This window comes from Hypanus sabinus, chromosome 9, assembly GCF_030144855.1.
Source record: "Hypanus sabinus isolate sHypSab1 chromosome 9, sHypSab1.hap1, whole genome shotgun sequence".
Taxonomy (NCBI): domain Eukaryota; kingdom Metazoa; phylum Chordata; class Chondrichthyes; order Myliobatiformes; family Dasyatidae; genus Hypanus; species Hypanus sabinus.
The window spans coordinates 56,332,055-56,352,080 of record NC_082714.1 but is presented as its reverse complement, the minus strand read 5'-3'; the positions used below and the strand labels follow the sequence as shown (position 1 = coordinate 56,352,080).

General features: G+C 45.1%; 1 protein-coding gene across 1 annotated transcript; it reads right to left on the bottom strand.

Annotated features, from left to right (window-relative positions):
• Positions 1 to 1,717: 1,717 nt before the first annotated feature.
• Positions 1,718 to 17,984, bottom strand: LOC132399423 (acyl carrier protein, mitochondrial-like). The gene is made up of 5 exons (XM_059979737.1): positions 17,755 to 17,984; positions 4,953 to 5,075; positions 3,871 to 3,958; positions 2,991 to 3,114; positions 1,718 to 1,932 (listed from the first exon to the last, which is right to left on the bottom strand). The coding sequence occupies exons 1-4, from the start codon at positions 17,971 to 17,973 to the stop codon at positions 3,023 to 3,025; spliced, it is 522 nt and encodes a 173-aa protein (XP_059835720.1). The 5' UTR covers positions 17,974 to 17,984; the 3' UTR covers positions 1,718 to 1,932; positions 2,991 to 3,022.
• Positions 17,985 to 20,026: the final 2,042 nt, after the last annotated feature.

The window sequence follows — 20,026 nt, the reverse complement described above, 5'->3', positions numbered from 1 at the left end:
GTTGGGAGGTAAAGTTGTGCTTGGTGGCGGGATCCCTTTGGAGACAGCAGAACTTGCGGAGAATGATGTGTTGGATATTGAGGCTCACAGGGTGGTAGGTGAGGAACATGACATGAGGAACAGATCAGTCATGATCTTATTGAATGGCGGGGCAGGCTCGATGGGCCGGATGGCCTACTCCTGCTCCTATTTCTTATGTTCTGTCACTGTTAAGGCTGTGGGGAGATGGGGCAAACATCATAGTAAATTTTCTCTGCACTATCTCAATCTTATTTACATCTTTCTTGCAGGTAGGCGACATAAACTGGACACAATATTCCAAACAAGGCCCCTTATACAACATAACATCCCAAATCTTGTATTCAATACAACGGCCTTCATAAATCAATGCACCAAAAGCTTTCTTTAAACCCTATCTACCTGTGACACCAATTTCAATGAATTATGGATCTGTTCTACCACACTTCTCAGTGCCCTACCACTCACCGTGTAACCCTGCCCTGGTTGGCCCTCCTGAAGTGCAACACCTCACACTTGTCTGCATTAAATTCCATCTGCCATTTTCTTAGTTGGCCCAGATTCCATTGCAAGCTCTGATAGTTTTCCTCACTATCCACTACACTCCCAACCCTGGTCTCATCTGCAAATATAGTTTATCACATTGTCATCTATACCAATAGACCCAGCAACGATCCCTATAGTACACCACTAGTCACAGGTCTCCAGTCAGAGGCAACCATCTACAACCACTCTCTAGCTTCTTTCACAAAGCCAATGTCTAATCCAATCTACCTCAATTTGAATGTCGAGTAACTGAACCTTCCTGATCAACCTCCCATGTGAGACCTTATCAAAGCCCACATTGACAACATCCTCCGTCTTGCCTTCATTAGCTTTCACAAAAAACTAAGATTGATTTGACACAACTTACCGTGTACAAAGCTATGTTAACTATCCACAATTAGTCCCCCTCTATCCAAGTTCTTCTGTGTTATCATTTCAGAGGATTTGTCCTGGCCCAAGCATGTAAGTGCAATTATGAAGAAAGCACAGCAACACCTCTACTTCTTTAGAAGATCTACATGACATCTAAAACTTTGACAAACTTCTTCAAATGTGTAGTGGAGAGTATATTGACTGGTTGCATCAAGGCCTGGTAAGGAAACAAAAATGCCCTTGAACGGAAAATCCTATAAATAGTAGTGGATATGGCCCTCCCCACCATTGAGCACATCTACGCAGGGCACTGTCACAGAGCAGCAGCATCCACCATTAAGGACCCCCACTGCCCAGGCCATGCTTTCTTCTCGTTGCTGCCATCAGGAAGGTGATACAGGAACCTCAGGACCCACTCTACCAGGCTCCGAAACAGTTATTACCCCTCAAGCATCAGGCTCTTAGACCAATCACTTGCCCCCATCACTGAACTGTTCCCACAATCAATGGGCTCACTTTCAAGGACTCTTCATCTCATGCTCTCAATACACATTGCTTATTTATTTTTTCTTCTGTATCTGTACAGTATTGTCATCTTTTGCACATTGGTTGTTTGTCCATCTTGTTGGGTGAGATCTTTCACTGATTCTTTTGTATTGCTTGGATTTACTGTGCATGCCCGTAGGAAAACAAATTTCAGCATTGCATATGGTGAGGTACAGTATCTATTTTGGTAATAAGCTTATTTTGGAACCAATAAATAGCCACAGTTACTCATTGATCTAGAACTTAGTGTATCATTAGTTGCTGTTTATTAATCAGATCACATATGCCCAGTCCCAAGTCTTCAATAGTAATTTATTCTTTATCTGACTTCAGGAAATGTTGAAGCATTGGAAATATCTCTCTGAACGAACATCAAGAGCCAGAGCAGCACGTTGTACTTCAAGCACTGCTAGGATGCTGGGTGTTTCACACAATTCCGACAGCAAGAACCTGCAAAAGCAAAAGACTGATTTCAGAAACGTTTTGTGTAAGTTTTCTAGCCCAAATGTGTCACTGATGTGTAAGCATTGCTTCAAACAATTGGCCTGTCCTCTAGTCTGTGCTAAGTTAAAGGGTCGTGGAAAGACTGTTAGTACAGTTGGCCTTTAGATTGTGCAAGATTGCTTGGCTAATCAGATATATTCGACCTCACAATGAGATATTTTACTTCAGACACAATCTGTGCCAGCACTTATTACCCTTTGGAAAGCAGCGACTTTTATCAGCCAGCTTTTGACATATTTCTGATAGTAACTAACATTCTACTACGTTGCAGCCCAGTTTCCTTTCCTAAAGAGATAACAGTCTTCTAGTTCTATGCTTATTGTTACAGATACCAAATACTTATTCCAAATGTATTTGATGAACTGAAATGCTGTTGGGGGATTGAATTTGATTAGTCATTCACGATGCTTTAGTACAGTATATATCCATATCGCAACTATGATTCCACTTGAACAGAGAACATCACAGCGTGCTGCAGGTCCCTCAGCCTACTACACTGTGCTGACATTTTAATCTATTCCAAGATCAACCTCTTTCCTCCTACATAGCTCTTCATTCTTATATCATCCATGTGCCCATCTGTTTCCTATCTGTCTCTGTCATCACTACAGGCAGAGCGTTCCACATACCCACCACTCTGTAAACTATCTGAACTCTGTTATCTCCACCCCCCGATACTTTCCTCCAATCACCAAAAATGATGCCTGTCCTATCAGCTTTTCTGCCTATATTGGATGACTCCTACGACGACTTTCTTTGATTATTAGGAACTCTCAAATCCCAACCTCCTAACGTAGCAGTTCTTCAAACTCAGCACCACCCAACGCCATCACAACTCAAATAGATATTCTCTGGCCTTTACCTTTGATGCCAAGGGACCCAAGAGAGAACAAATCCAATCAATCTTCCCTTTGCTCTAACAGATCATGCTGCTGAATATGGATTAATATTTAGTCCATCCTTCTCCCCCACCCCCATGTAATTAGCCATACAAAAGCTCTTACCCCATTATGACTCTTCAGGGTCAAACCGAATCTTATTCATATACGTCTTTTTTATCTGCAATGTATGTTACAATCTCTTGAGGCGTCATTAACTTTTCTGCATCTGCATCAGGGATCTCAAATCCTGCAGCGGAGAGAAGAGAGAGAAGATCAGTAGTTCCTAGAAATCATAGCCTGGTTTTTAGGGACCATTCCTCACCTGGCTGAACAAATGCTTCTCAGCATCACTCTCTACCAGATATCTATCAGTCTCGTCATTCCACGTGGTAATGTATGTGGATGTGAGCTGTTGCAAAGGAACCCTGGCAAGCTGCTGCACCCAATGAGAGTGCTGGTAGATGAATATTCAAGCAGGGTAGGATTCGACTGCCAATCAAGCAGACCGCTTCTATGAGCTTCATTGTTGCACCCAACAAGTAAAAGGATGGTAATCCGCTCCACTCCTAACCTTGCAGACGGTGGAAAGTGTCCAGCAAATCAAGAGGCCAATTACTTGCTACAGAGCACTCAATCTCCAGTGTCAACCTGTATTTACATAAGCTATGACCAAAGGAGATGATGTTGGTATGTGAAGTGAGGGGATGGTGGTTCAGTCTTGGCAGTGATGTTTAAGAATGGTGTAGCACAATATTATTTGCTGCTCGGTAGCTTCGAGTACTTCCTGCAAGGGGGCGCTAACTCCTTTATTATCCATAGTAATGGCATTGAGAGCTCAAATGAGAATTAAAGATAACAAGAACCAGGCTCACTCATGATGACCAAAAATCCATTCGATTACAGGAATACTATACTCACAAATCAGGGGAAAGGGAGACAATTCAGAGAAAATTTGCAGAACTGATTCACAATCAGGAAAAGGAAGTGAGAATGAAGATCTTACCAAACTCATCTTCCATGGCCATAATGATCTCCACTTGATCCAAACTGTCTAATCCCAAATCTTTCATAAAATGGGAACTTACTAAAAGCTATGAAAAGAGAAAAGCTTTGTAAATATGAGTGTTCCAGATGTATAAGTAATCACCCACAAGGAATTAATGAAGAAAATCAACCTAACCAGCAACACATCACTCCAAAAAACAAAAAGTAAATTTTTCTTGTATTTCACGTTCAGCCTGCTAAGTCTAAGTGTGCCTTTAGAACAATTGCTAATCTCCTACTTATTTCACTGTTACCCTTTCCTTATGGCCAACACCCCTTAGGTCTGTATCACCTTATTTGATAGATTTCCTTGTAGGCAATTATGACAAACCAACATTTTATCATTCTCAGTGCTGAGATAAGCTATTTAACTCCAGCTCTTAATTACTTTACTCAAAGTGCTAACTACGGCTGGCAATGAGACCTGGTGTCTCCAGATAATTAAAGGCCTCCAGATACAAATCCACCAATGTACCACTATGCTACTGTACCTCTTAGCTAAGGCGGCATAATGAGAGGGTTTTATACATAAACACAAGAAATTCTGCAGATGCTAGACATCCAAAGCAACATAATATACATATTATACATGCCTGCCTGTAAAACCAATTGGTTAGAAAATAACATTATCTCCAATGCAACTGCACCACAAGATTAAAATGCACAATGGATTTTTTCCCCTGGACCTACACATTACCCTTCTCTGCCAGTTCCATCTCACCAAAAACTATAATGTTCTGCAGAAACCTTAAATAACATGCAATCAAAATACAAAAAAAAACTGCTTTTGCCCAAAATGTATAAAAGCATGTTTAAACATTCAGTGGGTCAAGCAGCATCTGCAGTGAATCTGATTCATGATAGAACCCTTTGCAGCTGTTGGTCAGCTGGCTGAGAGAGACTGCTTCTCCCATCCCCACATCCTCTGTCCCCACATGGCGTTACTTTACATTATCAAGTTCTCTTACGATTTTAAACAAAAATATCACATTTCCACAGGAAAATAAAGTATTAATCCCACATATGAAAATGTTTCTGTACCTCATCAGGGTTAATTTTGTCATACAATTTTAACACATACAGTACTCGATCTTGGATGCTGTTCAGTGAAAGGGGTGGCAGATCCCCATACTGGCGACATGTCTGATGGAACAAACTGCACTTCTGCAATAGGGGAAAACAAGATGATTTTAAAGATGTGAATAAGTCTAGTACAATCTAAACAATAACTATAATGCAAAAATATATGGATGAAACATGGATTAATCTGCAGTCACTCATATAGAATACAGCCAATTGATAATCAGCTGGAAGAGATGTCATCTAACTACTTACTGAAAGACAAGCTGCAGCACATCCCTTCAATTCTAACAGATGTTCACTGGTCCAAAATATTAATTTGTTCTCTAAGTAGGTACTATTTGATAAGCTGAAGTTCCATCATTTTACGTTTCAACCTCTTTGATGGTTGAACCAGCAGCCTTGGTTCATAAAAGCACTGGAAATTGTTTAAGCAATTTTCTTCAGCTAACTGGAGAGGGATAATGGCAATGGAAGCAGCATGTTACTAATTTGAGATGATTTTAAAGCAAGCAGTATCCTACTTAAAACTCCCTGGCTACTGGTTGGTGTTGACTGAAGGATAAATATTGGCCAGGACCGAGGCAAACTTCTGACCATTCTGGAAAGAGCCTGCAGTTATCCATCAACCAAAAACACTAACAGAGGTCTGCACAGTAATTTGACTTTTGGACTACCAAACTTCTTCCAAATCTGACGCATTCCCTTTTTACAGCCATCCTTCCCTATCTGGCTGAACAGGTCCTTATCCTCAACAATCTTTCTTTCAGCTGCTCCAAATTCAAGGTGTAGCCACTGGCACCTGCTTGGTAGGTGCACTGATACTGCTTCCTGTACCCATGCTGAGTTCGTCAATTTCATTAACATTGCCTCCAATTTCCACTCTGTCTTAAATTCACAGTCTATTTCTCACACCACTCTCTCCTTTCTTGATCTGTCTCCGCCTCTGGTGACAAACTGTCTACTGACATCTTTTATAAGCCAACAGATTCCCATGGCTATCTTGACTATACCTCTGCCCACTATCTCCTGTAACAATGTTATTCCCTTTTCACAGATCCTTCGTCTCCACCACCTCTGTTCCCAGGATGAGGCTTTCCTTTCCAGGATATCAGAGATGTCCCCTTTCAAAGAATGGAGTGCCCCTTTCTCCACCATTGATAATACCTCTCCCACATCACCTCGATTTCCCAGACATCCGCTCTCACTCCATCCTCCTGCTGCCTTAACAGAGATAGAGTTTGTCTTACCCTCACCTACCATCTCATTAGTCTCTGCAACTTCTGTCAACTTCAACAGGACCCTACCACCAAACGTATCTTTACCCCCTCCCAAACTTCTCCCCTTGTCCATTTGTCCTTCCCCATTAATCTCCCCCCCCCCCAAGCACTTATCCCTGAAAGCAGCCCAAGTGCTTTCCCCGCCCATTCACCTCCATCTAGGGACCCAAACAGTCCTTCCAGGTGAGGCAACACTTCACTTGTTGTGGAAAAAAATCTTCAGAGCAGCAGACAGAATAGATCAGGCCGACTCAGAGAATCATTTCAGACTAAAGGGTTTTATTACATGATATCATGGAGAGCCCAGACACTTAAAGCGGGTTCTGAGACTGTTCAACAATGGATTACACTCTTATTTATACCCCAGGCGTACGTGACAAGAAGCACTTAAATCTGAAAAAGGAGGGAACTTCAACTACAACTCGCTAGAAAAGCGAAGTTGCACTATATGTCCTTGAGTGGTTATACATTTTCTTAAGTGTTAGTTCTCAGGACAGTATATCAGGCTTTCCCAAGCGCAGACATGTGATGATTCTTAGAACAAGGAAGCACAGACATAGCTATTTCCTCATCCCATCCACAATGCCCATTTCAGTCACACAGTGTACATTAGTTGCTGATAAGTGATCAGTCACTTTGAATTCACATACTAGAAGGTTATTAACCCCTTAATGTTTGTCACAATGACTTACTATTTTTCTTCCACAACTTCACCTACAAATCTGTTGGGGTTGTCTACTGAAACCAGCGCTTCTAAAGCAGCCTCCTTTACATTGTTGAAACCAGATGTAAATTAGGGGAACAGCTTTTGTCAAACACCTCTGCTCCATCTACAAAATTTCCCAAGAGCCAACTATTTTAATACTCATCACCATCCCATTTTGACATGTTGGTCCCTGCCTCCTCTTCTGCCACAATGATGCCATTCTCAGGTTGGAAGACCTTATATTCTGTCCACGTAGCCTCCAAGCTGATGGCATGAACATCGATTTCTCCATCCAGTAATACCCACCCTCCCTCCTCTTCTATCCCCACTCTGGCCTTTTACCTCTTCTCATTTGCCTATCACCCCTCTCCCCAACGCCCCTTCTCTCCACTTTCCTTTGCTATCAGATTACTTCTCCAGCCCTTTGCCTTTTCCAATTATTACTTCCCAAATTCTTACTTCATCCTCCCTCTTCCACCCAACTTACTTTTCACCTTCTATCTTGTCCTCCTTCCCCTCCCCCACCTTATTCTAGCACCTTCCTTCTTTCCAGTCCTGAAGTTGACTCTTGATTCATTTCTGTAGATGCTGCCAGACATGTTGAGCTCCTCCAGCAGTGTGTGTGTCATGGACCAATACCATTGAGCAAGGTGTCCATGGGCCCCAGGTTGGGAACCCTTGGTGTGTGTTCTTGTATGTTTGCTGTCATACATTTATCATTCTTTTTGTATGTTTGATAGACAATAGACAATAGGTGCAGAAGTAGACCATTCGGCCCCTCGAGTCTGCACCGCCATTCTGAGATCATGGCTGATCATTCACTATCAATACCCAGTCCCTGCCTTGTCCCCATATTCCTTGATTCCCCTATCCATCAGATATCTATCTAGCTCCTTCTTGAAAGCATCCAGAGAATTGGCCTCCACCGTCTTCTGAGGCAGTGCATTCCACACCTCCACAACTCTCTGGGAGAAGAAGCTCTTCCTCAACTCTGTTTTAAATAACTGACCTCTTATTCTCAATCCATGCCCTCTGGTACTGGACTCTCCCAACATCTGGAACATATTTCCTGCCTCAATCCTATCAAATCCTTTAATTATCTTAAATGTTTCAATCAGATCCCCTCTCAATCTCCTCAATTCCAGTGTACAAGCCCAATCTCTCTGCGTAAGACAGCCCTGCCATCCCAGGAATCAACCTAGTGAATCTACGCTGCACTTCCTCAATTGCCAGAATGTCCTTCCTTAAACCTGGAGACCAAAACTGTACACAATATTCCAGGTGTGGTCTCACCAGGGCCCTGTACAAATGCAAAAGGACATCCTTGCTCTTGTACTCAATTCCCCTTGTAATAAAGGCCAACATTCCATTTGCCCTCTTCACTGCCTGTTGCACTTGCTCATTCACCTTCATTGACTGATGAACAAGGACTCCTAGGTCTCTTTGCATTTCTTCCTTACCGTTCTACACCGTTCTACCTTTCTACACCGTTCAGCCAATACTCTGCCCTCTTGTTCCTGCTTCCAAAGTGGATAACTTCACATTTATTCACATTGAATGACATCTACTAAGTATCTGCCCACTCACCCAGCCTATCCAAGTCTCCCTGTATTCTTCTAACGTCCTCTTCGCATGTCACACTGCCACCCAGTTTAGTATAGAACTAACTTAGTCTAATAATTTTCATATGGTCAAGTGCTTGCAACTTTTTTTGCCTGCATCCTACCCGAGGGAGGTCTACCTGCTGTTTTGGATATATTCTCACTTCTTCCTTTACCACTTTACTCTCCCTGGTGCTGCAGCTCTCACCAGTCTGAATCCTGATCCAAACCTAAACTGCTCTCCTGCTACCATCTAGGAGCTGACTCTTCCTTAAAAGTCTTTCCCTTTGTACTCCTAGCATCCTCTGAGTGGCCAATAAGCCGTTCATCATTGCTGTCCAACACTGGGGCTTATTCTTACTGTTATCCTTCCTATACAACCGATCCAATCTAGTGCCAGCCTTTGGAAAGCCGTTTTATTTCCTTACCCTCTCTGCATCTGCCTCCTTGAATATTTGATCTATTAAAAGCCTTATTACATCCTTTATTGTTGGCAATTCAATTATTATGGCCTTGACAGAAGCTGGATTGTGACAGGTATCAATTTCCATCTCAGGTTTGCTAAGCTTGCTTTCTAAATAGCAGCTGCCATTTGAAAGGCACCCACTACCTAGATGGCTAGACACGAGGTATAGGCCACAACACTTAGCTCCAGCCCCTTTCTTTGCGGAAGGAAGTCTTTGACCAAGACTGCTTACGGGACAGAGGGAACATTCAGAGGCCCCATCGACATTATGAGTACATGCCACGAGGCCTGCTTCACTCTTCACCCTCTAAATATACAAAGGGTTAGGGTCCATCCCAAATGCCCAACCCCTCCCTGCAGCTCAAGAAAAACAAGGTGTAAAGGGGAAGGCTGATAATGTTAATGTAATAAAAATTGCACAGGACTATTTCAGCACCAACTCTATCCAAAATGCTTCATCTGACATATACGATACAGGCCTTTCCATTTGACAAAACTCATTGTTGAGAAAATTTGACCCTGCGTTTTGATACAGCAAGATGTACAAATCTTGCATAGATCTGATCAATGGCTTCTGCTCACACCCACTGATTGAAAGTGACAGACAGAGGCTACATAATTAAAATTTTAAAATCTAAACTCTGTTGCACAAAAATAAATTTTCTAGATATGACAATTACCAATCAGGGATGTGATTTAAGCCTTGAATTTAGACAAGGTTTTATTAAACAAAATATACTTCGTTCAAAAATAAAATTATGTACAATGAGCCATTCAATGTCTCTCAATCCTTTACAAATGTTTCCATTAGTCTTTACATTCCCACACTTTTAGCCACCCAGGTGGCACTCTGTTATTTCATATTTACATACTCTTGTTGAGGGGTAAACTCCCTGCCACCCTACCTCTCAACTCCCACAGGAGAAGAACTCTGAACTGTGGTCCTTCCCCACCAGGCCCTTGCGGTGGCTGCACCGAGTTTGAGTGCATCCCTCAGCACGTACTACTGCAGCCAAGAATGTGCAAGTCAGCAGCATTCTCTCATGGACATCTCCGTGTGCTGGTAGACCACCAAGTTTTGGGGCGACCAAAGTGCGTCTTTCACCGAGTTGATGATCTGCCAGCAGCACCGGAAGTTGGTCTCTGTGTGCATCTCCGGGAACAGCCCATAGATCAGAGAGTCCTCTGTTATGCAGCTGCTGGGGATGAATCTCGACACTGTCCCTTTCATCCTTCTCCACACCTTCTCCACGAACTCACAGTGTGCAAAGAGGTGGGTCACTGACTCCTCCTCACTGCAGTCCTCCCTTGGGCAGCAGGGTATGGAGACGACATTCCGGGCATACAGCAGGAAGATGTCACTCAAGCAGGCTATCCAAAGACCACAAAAGCCTTACAATCAGCCCCAGACCTATTGAATTATGCTAGAGCTTTCACACCTGACTATGCTCAATTGTCAAAAACATTATACAACAGTTGTAAACCAGAGAAGCAAAGAGGATTGAAGGACTAAAGAAATTGATTAATGCAGTTCAGTACACAATAGATCTTCAAACAAGGACCCAACAAAATCTGTTATGCAAATTTGTGTTTCTTCAAAAACTGCTGTAAGGGAGAAGAAACACAAGGCTCCATACACCATATAATCTCACCCAAATAGAACAGAAATTTACTGCCTTACAACGATGTCTTACTATGGTATTCCATACACTAGTGCAGTAAGACCACTGCAAAGGGACAAGCCAATTATTACACAACATTTGCAACATTAAAAAATGATAGCAAATAGCAAATTACCAAAAAATGGAGAGCTACCATAATTAGTCATGGGGAATGGTAAATACTTTTACAAGACAACACCTTAAAGTGGGACTAAGTTCCTGAGAGCTACGACTTATAATCCTTACCTGTAATGAAAGATTCAGAACCATCTTCTCTACGACCTAATACAGCATGACATCCTTTAGAGCACTATTCTCCAATATGGTACAGTGATGGATCCTCTCAATTATAATCCTTGCTCTTTATTATAAAAGGAAAATTGTTATCGGAAACTGCATTTGAAACACACGAGTTGCAAGCACATCCTTTAGAGAATCATATCGCCCAATTTGTAGAAGCTAAAACCCTAGAATTGTGTCTAAAACAAGACAACAGAACCAGTCTTGATATGCACTGACTAATTATTTTAGGAATACCGTAGGAAGATCTTTCTATCTGGTCAACTACTGGATGGAGAGAACACAAAGGTAAACTGCTTTCAAATTGAGTTATGAATTCTTACTGACTCAAACATTAGCACTGATGTTACACATTCCAGGACATACTACAGGCCTCTCACAGCTATAGTAATAAAGTTGCAAAACAAGCTGTCAGTATAGTAAGGGTAGTAAAGGATACTACCAGGGTCTTGGTAGTAACTAAGCAACAAATAAAAAATAACTAAGATGATGTTTGAAGAATTTTCCAAGAATACAACTGAAGCCAATCTCAAGGTATTTCCAACGCAGTACAAATATGATGCTGATGGTGAAGGTAAGGCTTGGGTCTGCCACCCTAAAAAAGTCAAGCAAATACCCCCCGCCACCAAGGGGAAGCACTGATTCAAGAAGTCCACCAAGGAATCGGACACAATCATGGTGACGGACAAACCACTCAAACAAAATTAGCCATCCTATATATACTAGTGACCCTACATGTTGAATGATTGTAAACAATTCATTCCTGGCATATAATAAAAGAGCAGTCGGAAGACCACCTCCTATAAAATCAACTGCACCGACCGATGCAAGTGTAGAAATGGATTATATAGACCTATTTCCTGGCATCCCAAGGTTACCCACCTTAGCAGAAAACTAATAAGTATATTCTTCTGATAATTGATCTTTGTATGAGACACATGTGGTTTGTCTCCACAACTTGTAGTGAGATCGCCACCATCACAGCACTCCAAAACTCCACAGTCCCATACGCTGGCGCCCTCACCTGCATACATGCCAATCGAGGGTTTTCCTTCACGGCAAAGGCTTTCAAGCGATGTGTGAATAAACAGGCACACAAGTGAAATACAATACTCCTTACCAGCTGCAAACCAGTGGCATGGTGGAGTGAAGGATTCCAGAGATTAAGTGAGACTTGGAAAAATGGGTCTACTCCAGAAGCAAAGTAGGCTGTGCCTGAAGTGCAATGTCAATTGTGAAAATAGATGTACACAAGAACGATAGTGTGGCGACCCACTTCCTAGCGCACTCGAACCGGCTCACAAAGTGGCGCACGCTGGCATTGAGGCCGGTCCCAAAGAGTGCGCCAAGCTGCTTTACCAGCAAGGGGAAAAGCCCGCGCGCAGGACGGGACTGTGAATACGCGCCCCCGACAGTATTCCCGCCCGGGGAGGGTGGGAACAGGAAGGCTTTAAAGTGAGGCCACGATGTTTGAATAAACCTCTTTTGCAACTGCTGCTCACCGACTACGTGTCGTTATTTCAGCGCTGCGTGTAGCACACTGCTACAACTGGTGACCCCGACGGCCCAAACGATATTTGGACCGGAGATGAACGCCACATCTGTTCATGCAGTTTCTTTAAAACTGCCAAGCTTCTGGACGCCGCGACCTCAACCCAATTGCACATTTGGCAGATAACCTCGGATGCCACACGTTACTACTACGTGGTGAGCTCCCTCGACCAGGAGACAGCGGCCCAGGTTGAGGAGTTCATACAGTCTCCCCCAGTGGACGGCAAATACACGGAAGTCAAAGCCCTGCTCATAAGGACTTTCGGACTCTCAAGGCGTGAGCACCTTACTGCACCTGGATGGTTTGGGGGACAGGCCACCGTTGGCTTTGATGAACGAGATGCTGTCCCTGACCGGAGGACACAAGCACTGCCTCATGTTTGAGCAGACATTCCTGGAGCAGCTGCCCAAGGACATACCCCTGCTGCTGTCCAACACGGATTTCAGTGACCCCTGGAAGGTGGCAGCCCAAGCAGACGTGCTGTGGGAAGCCAAGGAGAGTGGGGCGTCCGTCACGCAGATCACCAGGTCACGCTCCCAGCAGCAAACCAGACCAGACCCGGCCACAGAGCCCGCTAACCCCAGAGGCGGGTGAGGAGGCAAACGAACAATGGTGCTTCTACCACCAGCGGTGGGGCGCAGAAGCCCACCACCGTAGCCCACCCTGCAAGTTCCCGAGAAATGCCAGGGCCAGCCGCCTCTGATGGCTACAGCAGCTGGCCATTGGGATAGCCTCTTGTATGTCTGGGACAAGCAGTCGGGATGCCGCTTTTTGGTCGACACCGGAACCGAGATCAGCGTCTTACCTCCGACGAGTTACGACACCCGCAACAGTGAACCGGGTCCCACCCTGAGGGCCGCGAACTGCAGCACCTACGGCACCCGTACGGTGCGGCTACAGTTCAGCTCCAGCCAGTTCACGTGGGACTTCACACTGGCCCCCGTAGCCCAACCGCTCCTGGGAGCGGATTTTTTGTGAGCTCACAGCCTACTAGTCGACCTGCCAAGGAAGAGACTGGTCCACGCCGAGACCCTTCAAACGTTCTCCATGGGTGAAGCCCAGTTGCCGGCCCCACACCTAGACTCCATCACGCTGTCCGACAACGACTTCACCAGAGTCCTGGCGGATTTCCCATCGGCTCTGGCACCGCAGTTCACGGCAGCCATGCCCAGACACGGCGTACAGCACCACATCCCGACCCAGGGACCACCCCTCCACACCCGTGCTCGAAGGCTTCCCTTGGACAGGCTCCGGCTGGCGAAGGAGTTCAAGAGGATGGAGGAATTGGGGATCATACGACGTTCCAACAGCCCATGGGCCTTCCCCCTGCACATGGTGCCCAAAGCAACAGGGGGCTGGAGACTACCGCAGGCTGAACAAGGCTACAACACAGGACCGCTACCCTGTGTCGCACATTCAGGACTTTGCAGCAAACCTGCACAGCGCAATGATCTTCTCCAAGGTAGACCTCGTCCGAGGATACAATCAAATCCTGAGCATCCAGACGATGTCCCCAAAACGGCACTCATCACCCTGTTCGGCCTTTTCAAGTTCCTCCGCATGCCGTTCGGCCTTTTCAAGTTCCTCCGCATGCCGTTCGGCCTAAAGAATGCCACACAGACTTTTCAGCGGTTAATGGACGCGGTGGGATGCGACCTGGACTCCGCTTTCATCTATTTGGACGACATCCTCACAGTAGTCGTCAGGAGCATCTGTCCCACCTCCGTCAACTCTACGCCCAACTGAGTGAATACGGCTTTACAATCAACCCGGCCAAATGCCAGTTCGACTTCCTGGGCCACAGAATTACTAAAGACGGTGCAGTCCCTCTGCCCGCCAAGGTAGACGCGGTCCGCCATTTCCCCCATCCCAACACAATCAAAGGCCTTCAGGAATTCGTGGGTATGGTGAATTTCTACCACCGCTTCCTCCCTTCAGCTGCCCGAATCATGCCCTGTTCGCCCTGATGTCGGGTAAGGGCAAGGACATTACCTGGGACGAGGAGTCCGCCGCCGCTTTCATTGAAACCAAAGAAGCCTTGGCAAACGCCACGATGCTAGTGCACCCCAGAACAGACGTCCCTACCGCCCTCACAGTGGACGCATCCAACACGGTAGTTGGTGGAGTGCTGGAACAACTCATCGAGGGTCGCTGGCAACCCCTGGCGTTTTTCAGCAAACACCTACGACCACCCGAGCTCAAATACAGTGCTTTTGACCGGGAACTGTTGGCGCTATACCTGGCAATCCGGCATTTCAAGTACTTCACCACGTTCACGGACCACAAACCACTTACCTTTGCGTTCACAAAAGCATCTGACCCCTGGTCGTCCCACCAGCAGCAACATCTGTCCTGCATCTCCAAATACACAACGGATGTCCGGCATGTCTCAGGAAAGGACAATGTCGTGGACGCCCTCTCCCGCCCTAACATCCAAGCCCTGATCCAGGGGGTAGACTATGAAGCACTGGCGGAGGCGCAGCAGGCAGATGAGGAGATCCCTAGTTACAGGACTGCAATCTCCAGTTTGCAGCTCCAGGACCTCCCCGTAGGCCCAGGTGAGAGGACCCTACTCTGTGACGTCACTACTGGCCAACCCCACCCCGTCGTCCCGGCGCAGACCTCCCAAACAGAGTCCGACCCAGACTGTGGACATTGGGGGGTGTATCGCCGGTTCTTGGGGGGCGGGGGTTATGTGGCGACCTACTTCCCAGTGCACTCGAACCGGCTCACAAAGCGGCACGCACCGGCATTGAGGCAGGGCCCAAAGAGGGCACCAAGCCTACCAAGCCTGCTTCACCAGCAAGGGGAAAAGCCCGCGCGCGGGACAGGACTGTGAATTACCAGGGAGGGTGGGATCAGGAAGGCTTTAAAGCGAGGCTGTGAAGTTTGAATAAACCTCTTTTATAACTGCTGCTCACCAACTCCATGTCGTTATTGCAGCACTGCTTGTAGCACACCGCTACAGTCTGCCCTTAAATTTAATGACAGTGATATTTTCAGAATTTTGTCTTTGCCTTCATTTCTGCAACTACTGGTATGCACACCCAAATGGTTTCCTCCACTTATGATTCTCCAGTTATTAAAATAAAACCCTCACCATTTCATTTCCTAGCTAAAGTGGATTTTCCACTCTTAAATCCAAGACTGCGGATTTGAACAAAATGGTAGCTTCCCACTTTGACTGTATTGTCTTCTCCCTACTCTCTGGGACAAAATTCTAGGCTGCCTCACACTCGCTCACTCTAGAAGACCCAATGCTGAATATATCTGCTCCTCTGCTATTCCTTGGTCTCTTTCAACTCACCTCATCACAAGATGCATCTTTCGACTTGAATACTACCAAAATTTCTGGCAACCCTATTTCCTTTTTAGTCACTTGTAGTAACTGACAAATTCACAATGTACCACTTCCCTCACCTTTAATCACCACTCATTTCCTCACCTTAAAAAAATAGCCATCTTTGTGAACAATGTTCTTTTCAGCCTTTGCTGTACAAAATCCCCAAATCTGTAATCACTTACTCTGGAATTCTTTGTTTGAATACCTTCACATAGTGTTGTTTCCTGCATACAATTCTCTCTCCTGCTCCAAGACATCCCTTAAAACCTACCTCATTAACAAAGCTTTTAATCATCTGACCTTATATCTCCTGAAGTGGAGACAAAGTGTAGTGCAATATAGAATCAGGGCCTTCAACCCAGCTCATCCATGCTGACTAAGGAGCCTTCCTTAGCTTTCAATTGCCTGTAAACCTTTCCTATCTCACTAAATGTCTTTTAAACACTAATTGTCCCCACCTCTACATTTTCTCTGGCAGTTAGTTTCATAATACCAGAATTATGAATCAGGTAACACTACCTTGTGAGAAACCTGCCATCAGGTCTCCTATAAATCCTTCCCCTCTTACCTTAAACTTATGCCCTTTACTTTTAGACTCCACTACCTGAAGAATTGGACTGTGAATATCCACTGTGATCTTGTAAATCTATACAGGGTCAACTCTCAGCCTCCATCCCTCCAGGGAAAGCCTACCGTAGCCTATCCATTCTTCCCTTGTAACAGAAGCCCCCCAGAACCAGCAATACCTTTATGAATCATTTCTGCACCGCCTCTAGCTTGATCACATCATTTCTATAGATGCAAGTCAGAGGTGCACACAATATTCCAGGTGCAGCTTCTCAAAGTACTGAAGTAGCTGGACTCCGATCTTTTTGTTTGAACACTCATGTGAAGCACTTGGGAGATATTTTCAGTATGGACGCGATAAAATTTGCCACTCTCTCAAGTCCGCTCCAAGACTTAGTAAAATCATAGCTCATCTGATTGTCAGCCTCAACTCCACACTCTTATTATGATAACCTTTCACCTCCTTAACAAGTTGGCAACCCCTTGTTCCAGATTCTCCCACACTGTTTGGTATTTCAATTTAGCTATTCTTCATTATTCACTCAGAAACACATAGGACAAGAAAATAAAGCAGACTAAAAAAATTAGTCATGAATACTTTCAATAATGCAGCAGGCTTGAGGGTGGTCTTCTCCAACCTCTCCACAACTCTTCCATTCTATGTATTAGCAAAGTAAATCATCTGAGAAGTCCTTCACTAAATAAGGAACAGATGTTGTCTCACTAATTCTCCAAAGACATGAAGCACTTTTGCATTCAATTCACCTGTAATAAACAATTACACTGTCAGCTTCCCCAATCACTTGTACATTGCTTTCTGCAGACCACTGCAAGATTTTGAAAGCTGTGCAATCGCTTACCACTTACATTTCCTACAAAAATGGAAAGGCTAATTTTTCCAAATTATATTCCATTTGTCAAATGTTTAACCAAATTATAAACCATTTCTCTTTACAACCTCATATTCACTTCACAGTTTATCTAACCATTGCTAAAGTTGTTATTCGAGGCTCTGAATTCACAATAAACACTATATAAATGCACATTTCTTTCTTACCCACACTACACTTTCACTTAATCGCCCTGACCTTGGCAACGGACAGGAGCAGAGATCAATGGCACTTCTTCCAAGTCTAAATCCTGGTTTCAAGGAATGACTGCAGAAATTTTTCCGGACGCAATGGAGCACTTACCAGGAACCCCCAAGAACCCCACATCACCCCCACCCCCACCACTCCAGTGTGGGTCCCTGCCCGGGTCAGAGCCACGCTTTAGCTTTCTCATTACCTGAGCCGCGCTCGATGCAGTGGGAGCTTGCCGACTGAAACTGTGAAGGCAGTTTCTGCCGGCCAGAACAGAGAGCTGGCTCCCGAACACCAGGCCTGCCCTTGGCCCACTCCAAGGTTGCGGCCACCGGCGGAGACATCGAAACAACACACGCGACGCCATCTTGGTCGGAATTCCGGCGTGCACCGCGGCGCTTGGTTTAAAAAAAAAGACGCGCATGCGCACGCGGGGCTGCGCTGCCCCGTTCCCACAGTAGGCGGCGCAGCTGAGCGATGCCGACTAGACTGCAGCAGGAGCACGCGCTCTATTCAGTATTCAGCACTGATCAGTATTACTTATGTTCATCTGCCCTGATACCTAACTTACAGAAACTGATCAGTGCCGTTAATGACGGCCAGTGCTGAATTCCAGAGTCAGCATCCTCTGATTAAAGAAATTCCTTCACACTTCAGTTCTAAATGGGCTTTCCCCTGGTTTAGAGAATTTGGACCCTCCCCCAAGCTCGGAACTCCTTTACCAGGAGAAGTGTCTATCCTTCAAGGTCTGTAAAGGTGCTTGATGTCAACTGTCCATTTCCCTCCTCAGATTCTGCCCGACCTGCTGATTTCCTTTAGTGCCTTTTCAGTTGGTGAAAGCTGCAGTCTAACAGCTCCAGAGTGGCAGGTTCAGTGCTGACCACCAGCGCATCCGGAGTGGATGTTGTATCGTCACTGCATGCGTTCCCTTCACATACTCTGGTTTCCTATCGTCTTAAAGATGGTGCAAGCTGATAGACCGATTGATCGTTGTAAACCGGCCCGAGTGTGTAGATGAGGGATAAAATCAGAGCAGTGTTGAGAATGCAAGGAAAATAAAATGGAATTGGAGTAAGTTTAGTGCAAACAGGTGCTCAGTGAACCAAAAAGCTTGTTTCTCTGCTGCCATGCAGATCAAACTTCCACATTTGCCAAAGGAGGTCTGGTAAAGGATGCAATGATCCTTGTCAACATTTGCCCTGATGTCATAGAACATAGACATCCACAGCATGTTACTGGCCCTTCGGCCCACAATGTAATCTCCTCGAGAAACTGCCTAGAATTTCCCAACCACATTTTTCTGAGTCTCTTAAAAGACCTAATTCAGTAGCTACACACAGAGGATTCTATGCTCCACATACTGTTCCAGGGGCCTGCGCTGGATTTAGTTAAAGAAGCACTTTCAGCTGTTCAAAACATACTGGTCCTCCAATGTAAGGAGATATCGACAAGTGAACGTTTACTGACTGGGACATCCCAGGTGTACGGTATATGTTAAGGGACACATTGAAGCTCCATGCAGCTATTGCAAACGCACTATTTAGACAAACCCACAGTTCAGAGCCCTGTCAGCACTGGACCATGTTCAAAAATTTCTTTAACACGAGAGGTACCGACAACCTGTAAAAACAATATATTGATGCTATAATGAATGTTGGAAAGAATTCCAGAAATTCAACATCCTCTGACTGAGGAAGTTCCTTCTCATTTCATTTCTGAATGGGTTTCTCCCTGACTTAGAGAATGTTGATGCTCCCCTTTAGATCTGTACCCCTTGGCCAGGGGAAATACCAATCTTTCAAAGTCTGCAAGGGTGCTTTATGTCAACTGAACGTATTCACACTACATATGATGATAAATGTATTTGAAATTAATTCAACAGAGTTGTCATGATGGGAGGTTTTAATTTCCCAAATATCGATTGACATCTCCCTAGAGCGGGGGTCGGCAACCCGCTGCTCCGGAGCCACATGTGGCTCTTTTACGTCTGTGCTGCGGCTCCCTGTTGCTTTGGGAAATAATTGGTCAGTATTTTATGTTAGTTTGTTATTTTTTGAAATGTAATTCTAAATTTGAAGATTATGGTGATCTTGTACAATCTAAATAAGACGTTGTGGCGACATTGGAACCGGCTCACAATTAGCCAGCGTTCAGGCTAAGGGAGATAGCCTACGGGGGTTTGTGAGTACGTGTCTTTTGCAGCATCCGCGCCCATGGGGGGGCGGGTTGAGGGAGGCTTAAAAGCAAGGCTGTTTAGTTCGAATAAAGCTATCTTTGACTGCAGTTTACTGACTGCGTGTTGCACACCGCTACAACGTGTTTTTATCGCTGGCTGTCCAGAGGGGAGGTGCTGAAACGCTTTGTCGCGTGTCTGGAAGAAGTGAAAACTTTCCTGGGCAGCAAAGGGCTCAACTTTCCTGAGCTGGAACAGCCAGAGTGGCTGGAAAAGCTACACTTCATGGTAGACATGACAGCGC

What these genes read in the sequence shown, in the direction of transcription:
- LOC132399423 (XM_059979737.1), bottom strand. Translation starts at nt 17,973, where the DNA reads ATGCGCGTCTTTTTTTTTAAACCAAGCGCCGCGGTGCACGCCGGAATT. An exon ending in CTGCATCGAGCGCGGCTCAG is followed by an intron (nt 5,076 to 17,754) that starts GTAATGAGAAAG and finishes CCCCTATTGCAG; the next exon opens with AAGTGCAGTTTGTTCCATCA. An exon ending in ACAAAATTAACCCTGATGAG is followed by an intron (nt 3,959 to 4,952) that starts GTACAGAAACAT and finishes CTCTTTTCATAG; the next exon opens with CTTTTAGTAAGTTCCCATTT.